This window comes from Monopterus albus, unplaced genomic scaffold (assembly GCF_001952655.1).
Source record: "Monopterus albus unplaced genomic scaffold, M_albus_1.0 scaffold308.1, whole genome shotgun sequence".
Lineage (NCBI taxonomy): Eukaryota > Metazoa > Chordata > Actinopteri > Synbranchiformes > Synbranchidae > Monopterus > Monopterus albus.
Window position 1 is genome coordinate 315,341 of NW_018128188.1, and position 13,909 is coordinate 329,249.

Sequence of the window (13,909 nt, forward strand, 5' to 3'; positions counted from 1 at the left end):
TCCTGAAATCCTAATAACACCAAGTGCCTTTGCTAAGTGGCTTTGAGCAAGGTACTGCCCCTTAGCCCCAATATGGAAGGAAGCAAGAAATCAGGAGTTTCATATCACCACTGAATAAAACTAAAACTGTCTTCTTACCGGGTTCACCAGGAGCTCCTGGTATTCCTGAAATGCCCTGGATACCCTTCTCTCCTGGAGGCCCCTGAGGTCCAAATCCAGGGGCACCTGGTGGACCTCTGTCCCCTGGAATACCTTGGGCACCTGGTTCACCGGAGGGCCCCCTTTCTCCTTTCACCGGCGGAGCCTTTTGAGCATAATTACAAACACACATGCATTATGACTGATTGAGCCCTGTAAGCGACTGACAGACTGAGTGAAAGATACTTACAGGTATGCCTTTGGGCCCAGGAGATCCAGGTGCTCCGTCACGACCAGGTTTACCATCCAGACCGGGCAGACCAGGTGGTCCAGGGAAGCCAGTGTCACCCTTCTCTCCCTTTAGGCCGTTGACTGTGATGGTTTCACCTGGGTCTCCCTTTGTTCCAGGGAATCCTGGAGAACCTTGAAGACCAGGGGGACCCTGGAAAGGAAAGGATCAAGAATGTTAGAAGAAAACCATTTAATTAGTTGTAAATATTTCAGATTTTACAAACAGTGCTTTCTGATAAACAAACTCTGTAAACAGAGACAGTTAATAATTTGGGGGCAGCTGTGGCTCAGGAGGTAGCGCAGGTTGTCTCCTAACTGGACGATTAGCGGTTCGATTCCCGGCTTGTCCAGTCCACATGTCAAAGTGTCTTTGAGCAAGACACTGAACCCCGAATGGGTGAATGGCCAAATAGTGTTAAAATGCTTTGAGTGGGCTGCAATGCATAGAAAAGCACTATACAAGTATAAGACCATTTACCATAATATACTGTATGTGAAACAAGCTTCACTGGGGCAGTTATGCTTGATATATGAGACAATAAAGAAGGAATTATGTTTATTTAAAGTAGTTAGTGATAGTAAAAATTCTTCATCTGGAGTACACGATGCAGGACAACACGGTATGTGCTCTTTAAAGAATTATAAAGTTAAAAACTACTCACAGGGGGGCCAGCGGCACCAGGTGATCCTTGGAAACCTCTCTCTCCTTTGAGACCTGGGGTGCCAGGAGATCCTAATGGAAGAGAGGAAAGGGCCTAATACTTAATACACTACATAATGGGAGGGTACACAGTAGTAGAATACAAGACAATATGTATTTACATTATTTGAAAAATAGTTTAAAAGACCAAAAAGCATCCAGAAAATATAAATACAAAGAATAAAGATTTTCCACATTAATATTGACTCTTTGGAGACTAGTCCTGAGCTGAAAGAGAAGTACATTATACAGTGTATGTCTTACCATCGAATCCAGGCGGTCCTGGAGGTCCTGGGAGTCCGGGGTATAAGCAGTTCACACAGGTGTCGCCCTTCTCACCTAAAACAGCAACGGAACACTAATGTCAGTGTTTTCTGTATAGTAGTGCACACACAGGATTTTTTTGTCATTTACTGATAATTTTACTATTAAGTCCGACAGTAAACTTGCTAAATATTAATTCTTGTTTTTGCTTTTCCTTTGAGGTGAAACATTTTTATTAGTCAAGGGACTGTCTCTTTTTGATTGCTCATTTACAGTACATTCACACAATCACTACAGTATTTTCTCATAATCTAGCTGTTATGCTGTATCTGCTGTATCACTTGTAACATACATAGCTCAGGGATATGTAAATGAGAAGCATCATCCCTATATTCTCTCACCTTTGCGGCCAATTTCACCGGGGACACCTCTTTCTCCTGGTGCACCAGGATCCCCGGGATTTCCAGGGATGCAAGGTTGTCCTCCAGTGGAAAAGCCTGGAGGTCCAGGGGGCCCTGATGGACCCTGGACACCAGGAGACCCTTGACGTCCTGGGGGACCTGGCAAAGAGAGCCCTGGAGCTCCGTTGTCACCTTTCTGACCTCTTTCTCCTGGCAAACCTGGAGGTCCAGGCTGACCAACACTACCAATGCCTGGAAGTCCTTGTGGTCCAGGAGGTCCTGTCAAACCTGATGAAGACAGGAGGACAACATTCTTCATCAAAAACCAAACAAACAAAAGTAAAATGCCTTAATAGTTAGTTTAAGGATACTGCTTCCTGAAAAACTTCTGTAAAATAAATAATTCTTTTAAGCTTTGTAAAAGTGGCTGTTTCACCCCAGTGAAACTGTCAATAAGACTAGATTTGCTGCACTATCAGACTACCAGACAACAAATTGCAGTGTTGCTCTCATGCTCTGTTTTTATTCAGCTTTGGCTCTAATCAAAATGTATTTATATTCTGCATCAGAAGCATGACATCACATCCTTTTTTGCAGATAAATTTAGTTGAACAGTGACCAAGCCTTTAAACCTTATTGGACGGAACCACATAATTGTTTATCATTAGTTTGTTAGCATAAGTTGGGTAACCCTCTAATGTCAAAGAAGGCACACTAGCTTCCAGGCAGTATTAAGCTAATTGACCAGCCTGCTACCCTTTTAAGATAAAAACAAGTCTTTAGCTAGCTAGTGTTACATGCACTGCAAAACAACCTGAATGCAACTAATGTATGTAAATGTTTTGGGTCTGTGTGAGTTTGTTTTGTGTTTACCTGATGGCCCTCTCTCTCCTTTACGTCCAGCTGCTCCGGGAAATCCAGGCTCACCTTTAGGACCAACCCCTCCAATCCCATTGCTAATCACCTGAGTGATAAAATAAATCAAATTCATTTAGAAGAAAAGGATCACAGTCAGTAAATTAGTCCAAACTAGACAAAAGGCTCTAAATTCTACTGACCTAAACATTTTAACATTTAAAATGTTAATATAACAGAAAAAAAAATCAAATAGCAATTTTCAATCACAGAATTTGGTTCATTAGTCGCTGGTTCAAAAATACACAGAGTGAAATGTCACCATCCAGTGATCAGAAGAATGTAGTGCAGTAGTGTTGCATTGGACTGGGAGCATTTTGTGTAGATTTCATTACATTTCCCCAATTTTTTTTTTTTACCACATTTCCCCCAATTGTTTTTTACTTTACTTAAGTAGAATATTCTTTTATGGCCACACATATGTAAATGTATGGAGTTGCCACCCCTTTCTTCTCACTCAGGTCATTATTAATATACAAACGGAGTTGTCATCAAAAAAACTTAATCCTTTAAAAGCTTTGTGATTTTAAAAAGTGTGAGTTGCTACTGAAAGCTCCAGAATAAAGCTAATTGTGGACCTTGAATTAAAACCATTTTGTGAAAAAGAAAAAAAAAGAATACACACCGGTCCTGGTGGACCTGGGAATCCTCGATCTCCTTTTAGACCCTAAAAAGATCATTACACAATCATTTCACCTGATGACTTGTTGAATATAATTTTTTACATTTTTTTAAAAACTAGGACCAAGCCTACTCTCTCTCCATCCCTGCCCGGAGGACCTGGCAAGCCTGATTCTCCTTTGATTCCCTGATTGTGAAAAAGCGAAAGCAACAGAAAAGAAAAGTCAGACAAGCAGATAAGAATGTTTTAGCAGGGACTGATGTAATTTTTGCAACATTAAGTATCATTTGTGGGTAGAACTCACAGGAAAGCCTTGAGGACCAGGGTCACCATCTTTGCCTGGTTTACCCTGCAAAGAGAAGACAACGGTGATCAAGATTTATGTTTAAGATCAAAGGACAGCATCAATAAAAAGAATTAAAAATGCATTTCTGCTCTTGTCCTTCTATCTTTGTAAGAATCATTTTCACATAGACCTGCAGCTTGGCCTCAAACGCAACCCCTTTCTGTGTTTTAATGCAACGGGCTGTGTTGGTAGGGGGCTGAGGGGTTGCAGGAGGAGTGCTGTAGGCGTGTAGGATATGGCCACCTTGTGACGAGTCGATGTGAGTGGCTTCATTCACGGTAGCAGCCCAGGAGGTTCCACTGTGTTTTGGTTAGCCATGTTGCTAATGTAGCCTACTATACCTTTCTACCACCAGTGTGTCAGCATTGATAGATAAAAAAAAACACAGTTTAACATCCAGTACTAACAAAAATGCACAACGTGTCATTATGGTGTGTCAACCGTGGCCCTAACTTGAACAGTGAATAACAGTGCGTGCTCATGCTTAACAAAGTAAACAAAAGAGTCCTCTTCCCATGGGCATCCACATCCCAATCATCCTCTGTACATGATTGGTCAATGCAGCACCTTTGCTGGATGATGTCACCATCCAGTGCAGTGAAAGTTGAACCAGATCCAACTTTTTCGCCGCACAGGGTTGTGTCATTTTGCCAGAAACCCCTGCAGAGCTGCTGCCGGCTGCGGTGAATGTAATCCCCCATAGAAATGAATGGTGAGAGCTGCGTTTTTTCACACCTTTGAAACTCACTCTGAATGCAGCCTTAGGGTTAGGCATGCATGATAGCAGGAGTTTGGATTGGCGGCTGGGGAATGCATTATGTCAATGAAGGTCCTCACAAGAAGTTTAGGAGTGCATCTGTTAATCATTTTAATGTGTAAACCGCACTTACTCGTTTGCCAAGCTCTCCTGGTTCACCCTTCTCTCCTTTCTGGCCACCAGAGGGACCCTACAACCACAGCAAAACACATACTCCTCAGTGAACTTAGAATGCTTTTGATGTAGAGCCTTTATATGGATCAATACATTTTCTTTTTTGTTCATTTAATGATGTTTACATATAGGATACTCACAGGTGGTCCTGTATAGCCTCGATCACCTGGAGGTCCGGGAAGTCCGGGTTCACCCTAGAGATAAAACACACAAAACAAATTCGTCAAAGGTCAAAGTTTCAAGTAAACAATATTACTGGCAAAAAAAAGTCTGCCTGAGCTTTTAAGGTTACATTTTTATTGAGGGACCTAGAAAGTGATGTTCAAGATATTTTCTCTTTATGGATACAGTATACTGTATTACTAATATTGTAAACAATATTAGTAAAAAAAAAAAAAAAAAAATGTTGAGTTATTGGAAACATTACTACAAGCATCAAGTGGCTGATGTGAAAGTTGCAGCATCAGCTAATTTAACCAGCTTAAAGCTGCACTCTAGTGGTGAGAACCCTGCAACTTCTTTAAACACAACTCTTATACAAAATTATTATTGGAATGAGACCCTTAATATGTCTGTTTTTGGAGAAACTGACCAAAACAATATTTGTAAGTTAAGATTTATCCAGTTTTACAGATGCCGATAATGGCCTGATATGAAAATCTATAATACTTCTTTTTACTTTGGGCCAGGCCAGTTCCAGGTTGACAGTATTACCTTTTCTCCTCTCTGAATCTCATCCTCAGGTGGCTTGCTCTGTTCTCCAACTTGTCCTGGAGGACCTGGAGGGCCTGGCAAACCGGTATCACCCTGTGTTCCCACCCAGAAATGCATCCAATGAAATAATTTCAACAAAGCATAGAAAAGAATTGAAAAGCCAGAGAGCTTGACAGGCAGACAGATTGTGGAGAAGAATGACAGGCAGACTTTGACAGTACCTTTTCTCCTTTTGGTCCTTGGAAGTTCAAACCCATGTTTCCCTGTGAAGAAAAAGATTTTTATTTTTTAAATATATAGGGTAGGTTGACCCCCCTAAGGTCTTTGATGTTCAAGAGGATGTGAAACTGATAAGACTGATAAAAAGGTGAGCGCATCTTGTCTTTATTTACTTCTTTCAATTTCATAATAACAAAATCTGACCAATTAAAAATCCGTTTCTCTAATGACTTGTCAGTGTTTGAACTCACCTTAGGTCCTGGAGGACCAGGAGGACCCAGACGACCCTGGGCAATGACACCAGCAACAATCAAAGTTTACCACATCATCTTCAGTTTAATGGTGAGCATACACTGATATGGTGTTTAACAGCAGCTCCCCTTTACCTCATAACCTCTGGGTCCTGGGGGGCCTAGTGGACCTTGCAAACCAGGGGGTCCAGGATCACCCTTTGGTCATGAACACAAAAATAAAACTTAGATCAAGTATTTGAAATGTAAATTTTGAGTTCCGAGCTCTTTCAAAGCATTTTTTTAAACGTGTATGTTATTTAGTTTGCTTGTAATTCATGGTGAGCATTTAACAGCATGACTGTAAGTCTGATTTATGAGTATTCATATATTGCTTTTTACTATTATTGGTAAGGCTCTGTGTTAAGTCTACAGCTCCATATATATTCATATGGACAGTAAATGACCAAATATGAGTAGTGAGTCATATTAGATGACAAAGCTTCATGTATGTTTGACCACAATGTTAAGCAACATTAATGTACAGTTTTTGTCTTTTTTTATGTTGCTTTAAGGTTGAAAAAAAATCTTATTCTGCACTATCTAACAGGAGATCACTTACATAAATACATATACTGTATGTTACATAAATAAAGTTCAAATTAATTGGTTTAAATTAAATTGTTTTTCTGTATTGACAACTCACAGGAACTCCTGGCAATCCAGGCAATCCTATTGCTCCTTTCTGTCCAAAAATACCATTGGAGATCACTTCACCTTGGTCTCCCTGCAGAAGAATGAAACACAACCAGCAGAAAAATGTTATTTACAGTTGACAAACAGGTGAGCAAAGTCCAACAAATTTGTGGTGAAGGGGTGTATTTTGGAGATTTATAAAAAGTGAAACCACCTCTTGGCAAAGTACCAAAGGTTCAACCGAACAGTTTAATAGAAAAGGCTTCAATTCATCATGGACCCTTAACCAAAACCTGCCTGTGAAGTAATGAAGGTGAAAGATGTCTCACTCTAACAGGTGCAACAAAACTAACAAAAGAGTGAGGAAGGTGTCAGTGAAGCATAGTTTGTTCTTGTCCATACAGTTCTAAGTGAGAACAGTGGGTCGAATACTGGTCCTTAAGGGCTTTAGAAGATGTTAGAAGATGCTAGTAACAGCTGTTGAGTTTTCTTGTTATTCTTCTGTAAAACAAACGAATGTGTGCACAACATATAAAAACTAAGCGCTGCGACTCTTCACTGTTCAGTATTACACTTACCTTCTGACCTGGCAGACCAGGCGGACCCTAGAAAGAAGAAAAACAAATGAGCCTGAAGGAACAGAATGAGAGCGGCTGATGATCATTGTTTTAAAATGTCTGAGGACAAACAGACTTCCTCTTCAGTGACTCACCTGTAGTCCTTGTTGCCCAGGGATTCCTGAACTTCCTGGAAAGCCCCTCTCACCCTGGAACGAAGAAAAAAGAAGCAAGAAGCACATTCAGAAGACACCCAATAAAGGCTGGCTGTGACAAATTGATTCTTGACTTTGGAAACAGTAGTTTGACAGAAAGAAGAGCTAGTTAGTGGACTTGGAATTAAGATATTTCTAAAGCCTAATGCTTTATTTCCTGGCATTATAGAGGCTTTGGAGAACAATTCAAATATGCCAAAAATATTCAATGCCTAATTTTTTAAGCATGAAGACGGCCTAAAGTAAAGCTTTTTAAAGCTGTCCAAATTTACTGTAAAGTTTTGGATCTGTATTACCCTGGCAGGACTACAGTATCTAATAACTGATATATCTGAGTACTGTGGGAAAAGCAGGCGCAATAACATTATTTATAGTATTGTCAGAACACTTAGTTACATTTAGTCAGTATTCAGTTCAGTTTTACTGTCATCTGTTGCCTTTTTAATCAGATTATACCTTCGTCCCATTGCAGCCCGGCACTCCTCTTGGGCCTGGTGCTCCATCCTGCCCTGGCAGACCCTGGGAAATACAAATTAAACAGGAAATTACATCAAATATGCCAGTTTGGGCAAAGTAATGCAAGAGAGTCATTTCATAAGGTTTTCAGATGATGAAAAACTCACTGGAAGTCCTGGTGTTCCTGGAAATCCTGGCAATCCAGAAGGCCCCTGTTAGAAGAGAATAATAAAAGTCAGTCATGTAAAGTATAAAGCCTGTAAGACATGGTAAACACAGAAAATCCATCTTGTAGTTTCTTCACGAGTCTATATGAGATAAGCTGAAATGTCGACATCTGATGGTCAAAGAGGGCATCACAACCCAATACCATTCAGTACCGAGAAACTTTCACACAGGTCACGTGTCAAAAGAAAAGGGAAAGTCAGCCCCAACTAAAGGTAGTGTTCTCAAAAGCTGTAGAAATAATATAAATGAGGCAAAAGGACCAAGACATAATATATACCTGGTTACAGAGAGTTTTTTTTCTCAGTATAAGATGTAGGTGAAGTAAAAAAAAAACCTGCTGTTCACAAGAGAAGGGACAGAAGAACACAACTTACTGTTTCTCTACTCTACTTACTCTTATTCCTTTTGGTCCAGATGGTCCAACAGGTCCATCACTACCCTGAGGGAGAGAACACAAACAGATGGACAACATTATTAGCTGGATAAGTGAATCGTCTTTGGCCAAACTTTGTCACTACTATAGCATTAATGCTAGTGTATAGATCAATACCTTGAGAAATAATACTGCCATCACCACCCACACGTCTTGTTGTCAGTACTGGTGTCAATACAGTCCACACAAACAAAATATCCATGCAACATTAGGTTATATTCTGGGCACATGAGCACTCTTTACATTTCTGCTTAACATTTTTGTTTGAAAAATGCAAAAATGCCTTAAAAAAGCCTCTCAAATATTATGATTTTCTGTTTTATATCATAGTGAACTGACTATCTTTAGGTTTTGGACTGTTGGCCGCACACAACATCATTTGAAGCTGTCACTGGAAACTAGAGATAGTTTATAGTCTGTTATGTATCGAATAACTGAGAAAATCAGAGTAACTGATAATCAAAAGAATGGTTAGTTGTTGCTTCCCGCTCTTTTTTTTTTTTGTTAACCATAAAAACCTGTCTTAAATTTAGTATTTAAGAGAGAATGGCAATAAATTTTTAATGTTCTGTGGTTGCAAAACTTCAGATGTTATCTTTCACTGCTGCATTTACCTCATAAATTATATTAGGGGCTGGGTATTGATACTGATCTCTGGATTCAATTCAATTTCAGTTCCATTAATTTTGATTAGAGTTGATTCATCGTGATTAATTTATATCTGTCAAATACCAACATTGCCCAAAGCGCTTTCTCAGAATCTTGGGAACATAATTTTTTTTCTATGACTGAGCGACACTATTATGTGAAATCCACTTCATAAACTAAACCGTGAACACATTTATGACTTAAAATAACATTTTTTGTGCATGTTGTAACAACCCAGTCTCCACGCAGGCACAACATGCAAGGCCCCTGTATCAGCTGGGACCTTCTTGCTGGGACTCAACAGTGCTAACCACTGCGCCACCAGCATAGCAAGCCTACTTTGGCAGTTTCCCAATCACAGCTAAACTTGGAGGAAATTGACTCCAACCCACCTTCTCTCCTCTGGGTCCAATCTGCCCTTCGGGTCCAGGGAACCCTGGGACTCCTGGCTGTCCAGTGAGACCCGGGAAACCCCGCTCGCCCTGCACACAGCGACACACAGACAGTGCTGTGGTGAATTCACGTATCCCGGTCATTCTCTCTCACACACACATAAAACACTTTCACACATACACATAATCAAAGCAAGTAAACAGCAGAACAACATTACAGCATGTTATAAATAATTTAGGTGGGGGTTAGTGTATCAAATCCAAATCCGCACCACTGTAATTGTTTTATCTTGTTGCTTACAGGTTCTGCTGCGCATTTTGTGTGTTACCCCACAGTGTCCGTTTGCCTACCTTTTCTCCTTTTACTCCACTGCAGTCACATTTGGATCCCACACATCCATGACAAGCCTGTTGGATGAGCATGTGTGTTATTAACAATTGTTTTATTTATCCAACATTTATCAGTAAAATCTCAGTAAGATTAAATCAATACATCACAAGATGAGAATTGGTTTAGATGATAAGAAAAATGGTTTAGAGGGGTTGAGGACGCTAATTATGTGAGTCCAGCCGGGGACTCCTGTTGCATCCTCCTCCTCTCTCATCCTCAATTTCCAGTCACCACTACACTTTATGCTATGAAAAATAAAAGCAAAAAAGCTCCCAAAGATCTGTAGACACAGTGACCACATACAGTAACCCCTGTTCCTGAGACAAATTTGTAACTTTCCATATATTGTGAAACATTCTCTCGATATAAAGCTAAACTGAGTTAAAACTAAAGCTAACAGCTGCTCAACCAACGACTGCACCTTCCTGAGGAGACTGAGCATCATGATTTTTGCATGGCCTTATTCGCACCACTAGAGGGCGGTCCAACATCACAACCCTGCCTGCTACAGGCAGTGTTTCTTCCCACAGGAAAGGAGACTCCTGTGTTGATTTTCCTACTGGTTTGTTTGATGGTGAGAAACTGGGTGCAAGGCCAGTGAGGACCAAAGAACAAGGCAACATCAAATAAAGCTGTTTTTAACATCTAAAACATAACAAAATGATCTCCCAAGATGCTTCAGTTTTTCTCAGCGTATGATAAGTTGACTCGACTGATCCTCCCTTTTGAAAGAATGAGAACACCATGGAGGAGCTGGTTAAAAGAAAGCAAAGAAGGGAGGGATGGAGAGAAGGAGCAGGAGTGCCAAGCTGCTGATGAACTTTTCTCATGCCTGTTGACACAGTGAAGGCCGAATGGGCATCGACTGCACGCATGCCAGGCAGTCAGGCTGTGAGAAAGACAGAGGGGCAGAGAGCTCACCAGAGACAGACACACACAAGTCAACATTCTTCTGTGTCTGGAAAAACCTAGTTCCTTTCCATGTTTGTTTTGATGCTTATCATGGTAGGCTATTGCCCATATTTTTCTGATTAATCGATGACTTGTCAGAAAATAGTGAAAAATGCTAATCCCATGTACTTTGTTTAACAGGTCAGAAACTGTGGCATTAGAGGAACATGGCAGATGTTTCAGCCCAGTGATTCATAGATCACGATCAGTGCAGCTAGGTTATTCATTTGGCAACAACATGTGGCTTCAAAACAGTGTCACTACACAGGAACAGAGTTTAAACCAACTAATGAGAAAGTGTCTCATGTGAAGACAAGCAAAATGCCTCCTTCAATTGATGACCAATCCAATTACCTGCATGTTTGGGATGAACCTTTCACACTACGTAAATGGGAATTCACCAACCTGACTTTCTCTGTCCCTTTCTTACTCTCTGAATCGATTATCATAACCAACCTAATAATCAAAAAAACTGATCGATTAATTGAAAAAAAAAAAGATTGCTAGTTGCAATCCAAAATGGACTCCTCCTTTATATTGGTGTTACAACTGTTGGTGCATGTGGCATCTTCAGTAAAACAGTGGTCATTTTACAGTCACTAACATTGTAACAAGTTTAATCGATTTGCTGATTGACAGAAAAGTAATAAACTTTTTTTTTTATTTCAAGCCAGAGGAAATTTGAAACATAGCCACTGGTTTCAGCTTCTCAAATGTGAGAATCCCCTGCTTTACATCACTTTAAATCCAGTTCTACACATATAGAAAGAGAGAGTGTGAGCGTGTGTGTGTGCATATGTATACATTACATCTGTCATCCCTGTGTGTGTGTGCAGGATGTGACCACAGCTATAAAGCAGGTGTTAACCACAGACTGACAGGCTGTTGAAATCCTCTGTCACCACACAGCCTGATAAATGACTGCCAGCCACAGGGCTGGATCCAGTGATTTATCTGACTTCCTGCAATGCTCAGAGTCTAAAGCAAGGCATTATTCACAGTCAGGGTTGAGGGTTTGATTCCTCTAGTATCAAGCTTTTATTTTGATCTGAAAGATCCACAGGATGTCGCATGTTGGTAGTCAACACAAAACTGGAGGGTAGACGGGTTATCGACAGACACACTCACATGCCTGAATACACTGCTTATGAGTAGTCCACTGTATGTACTGTTCAGATGTACGTGTGTGTGTGTACGGAGGTGTTTTTACAAGCCCTGGATCTGCACATTAGTGTCTGGTCTGCTGCAGCTCAATGCAGTCTGCTCTCCCACACCCAGGCCGGTAACCCACATTCTTCTCTCCCTGTTCTCTCTCTTCATCCTCCTGCTTTCCCTTTCAGTTTTTCACAATTGCTAAGACAATAAACCCCATTCTCTGAACCAAATTATCAATAGCCTTAATCAATTTGTCGAATAAATCACTCTTTCTGCAAAACCTTAAACAAGTTCAGGCACTTAGACTCTGTTAGCAAATCTCATGCACTCTTCTTGCTAAACTCTAAACACATTCTCACTAAAACACAATTCACACTGTGATGAACCTGTGTTGCAAAACACTAAACAGAGGACAGCAGAACTTAAACACAACTAAAGCACAGTTGTCATCGTTTACACACAACGATTCAAAATTGTTCACCCTTGTTTCTAATTATGTGATGAGAAGGTACAAATCATAAGCCAGTTCAAAGTGTACAGATGGCACAGGTACATCCATCAACTATGGATAACAATATGAGAGGTAGAGGAATATGAGGTGTTGGACAAAAAGGACGAGGAAGAGTAAGACCTTCCACCATACAGCACTGTCCTCAACCCAACAGAAGAGTTTTTCTCTGCATGGCTCCACCATACAGCACTGTCCTCAACCCAACAGAAGACTTTTGCTCTGCATGGCGGTGGAAAGTCTATGACCGAAACCCATATACCAGGGAAAATCTGCTACAGGCAATGGAACTGGCCTGTGGTGGGATAAATGCGTATATGATTGACTCACTTCTGTATGATCTGAAAGCATTGTTTGATTGTATATGATCTGTATGATCTGTATGATCTGAAAGCATTGTTTGATTTTGAGTGCTGGTGACATGGTTTTGAAGCAATTGCTTGATTTTGCCAGACGAGTCAGAGGTTTTGTGAATTTAGTTTGAGTATTTGGATTTGTGTTTAAGGTTTTGACAAAATGAGTGGTGGTTTCAAGAAACGTGTTTTAGCAATTCAGAAAAAGTGTAATGCAGAAAAGCATGACAATGCTCACGAGGTCTTATGAGACTTTAAAATATTCAGAGGTGCTCATTAAGAACTGGTAACACTGCATAACATTAAGTAAATTAAACCTCTAGTTCCATGAAATAATAAACAATACATTATTAAGAATCAAATAGTTTATTTTGTGTAAAGCTGCAGCACATGCAATGCATTCTTTAGCTAACTTTGACTGTGCTCCTTATTTACTGCACTGCTGCTGCATGGTGGTCCCCCCCCAATATCAATTAAAAAGCACCAGAAATGTGATAGTTGTATTTAAGGCAGCACTGTTCTTCATGTTTCATTCATTAATACTGACAAGCAGCACATTTTTGACTCTGGCCAACCAGATTCTGGGGGTGGCTGATGTCACATCTGGCCACCCCTGGATCTGCCAGTGGTAAAATGTAAATGGGTTGAAATGTAGATGTAACTATCAGTAGGGGGGGTGTTTACACTGACATAACACTGGACCACAATGAAGACACCAGTCATGTTTGTGACCCAACAACAAAAGTAGATTACAGTAAATGGTTTTCCTGGTTTTATTTAAATAATGAAGCCTGAACAGGTAAACGTTTTAGTAAGTCAATGAGAAAAAAAAAAATGCAAAGCTTAGCAGCAAATCTGAAGAAAAACATTTTTTTATGTAGCACCAATATGAATTTCTGCTCCATCATCTGTTAGGAGCCGTTCGCACCAGTCAGTGTGCGAACGAGGAAAGAGACGGACCCAGGTAGCTGACTTCGGTGCATACAGTGATTTATTATATACAGTGAACAAGGGAATGACAAAAACACAGAGGGAAATAGTACGTAGTCCTGTAGATGAGTAATAACCGGGTGTCTGACCAACCGCAGGAGGTGAGGAGATGGAGAACTGGGCCGAGCTGCGTAGGTGGGGTCACTCCTGGGCTGGTCGACGGTG

At 40.5% G+C, this 13,909-nt stretch overlaps 1 protein-coding gene across 3 annotated transcripts in view; it reads right to left on the reverse strand.

Moving 5' to 3' along the window:
- The window catches only part of col4a5 (collagen, type IV, alpha 5 (Alport syndrome)), a 44,469-nt gene that overhangs the window by 17,020 nt on the left and 13,540 nt on the right, over positions 1 to 13,909 (reverse strand). For all 3 annotated transcript variants that reach the window (XM_020623708.1, XM_020623707.1, XM_020623706.1), the window contains exons 2-24: positions 9,748 to 9,804; positions 9,397 to 9,486; positions 8,318 to 8,362; positions 7,863 to 7,907; positions 7,696 to 7,758; positions 7,180 to 7,233; positions 7,046 to 7,072; positions 6,478 to 6,558; positions 5,928 to 5,990; positions 5,793 to 5,828; positions 5,544 to 5,585; positions 5,323 to 5,415; positions 4,749 to 4,802; positions 4,568 to 4,624; positions 3,636 to 3,680; positions 3,464 to 3,517; positions 3,335 to 3,376; positions 2,668 to 2,758; positions 1,795 to 2,082; positions 1,394 to 1,468; positions 1,092 to 1,162; positions 389 to 580; positions 139 to 304 (exon numbers count right to left, since the gene is read on the reverse strand). In XM_020623708.1, coding sequence (XP_020479364.1) covers positions 139 to 304; positions 389 to 580; positions 1,092 to 1,162; positions 1,394 to 1,468; positions 1,795 to 2,082; positions 2,668 to 2,758; positions 3,335 to 3,376; positions 3,464 to 3,517; positions 3,636 to 3,680; positions 4,568 to 4,624; positions 4,749 to 4,802; positions 5,323 to 5,415; positions 5,544 to 5,585; positions 5,793 to 5,828; positions 5,928 to 5,990; positions 6,478 to 6,558; positions 7,046 to 7,072; positions 7,180 to 7,233; positions 7,696 to 7,758; positions 7,863 to 7,907; positions 8,318 to 8,362; positions 9,397 to 9,486; positions 9,748 to 9,804 — 1,831 coding nt within the window. The remainder of the gene's footprint in view (positions 1 to 138; positions 305 to 388; positions 581 to 1,091; positions 1,163 to 1,393; positions 1,469 to 1,794; positions 2,083 to 2,667; positions 2,759 to 3,334; positions 3,377 to 3,463; positions 3,518 to 3,635; positions 3,681 to 4,567; positions 4,625 to 4,748; positions 4,803 to 5,322; positions 5,416 to 5,543; positions 5,586 to 5,792; positions 5,829 to 5,927; positions 5,991 to 6,477; positions 6,559 to 7,045; positions 7,073 to 7,179; positions 7,234 to 7,695; positions 7,759 to 7,862; positions 7,908 to 8,317; positions 8,363 to 9,396; positions 9,487 to 9,747; positions 9,805 to 13,909) is intronic.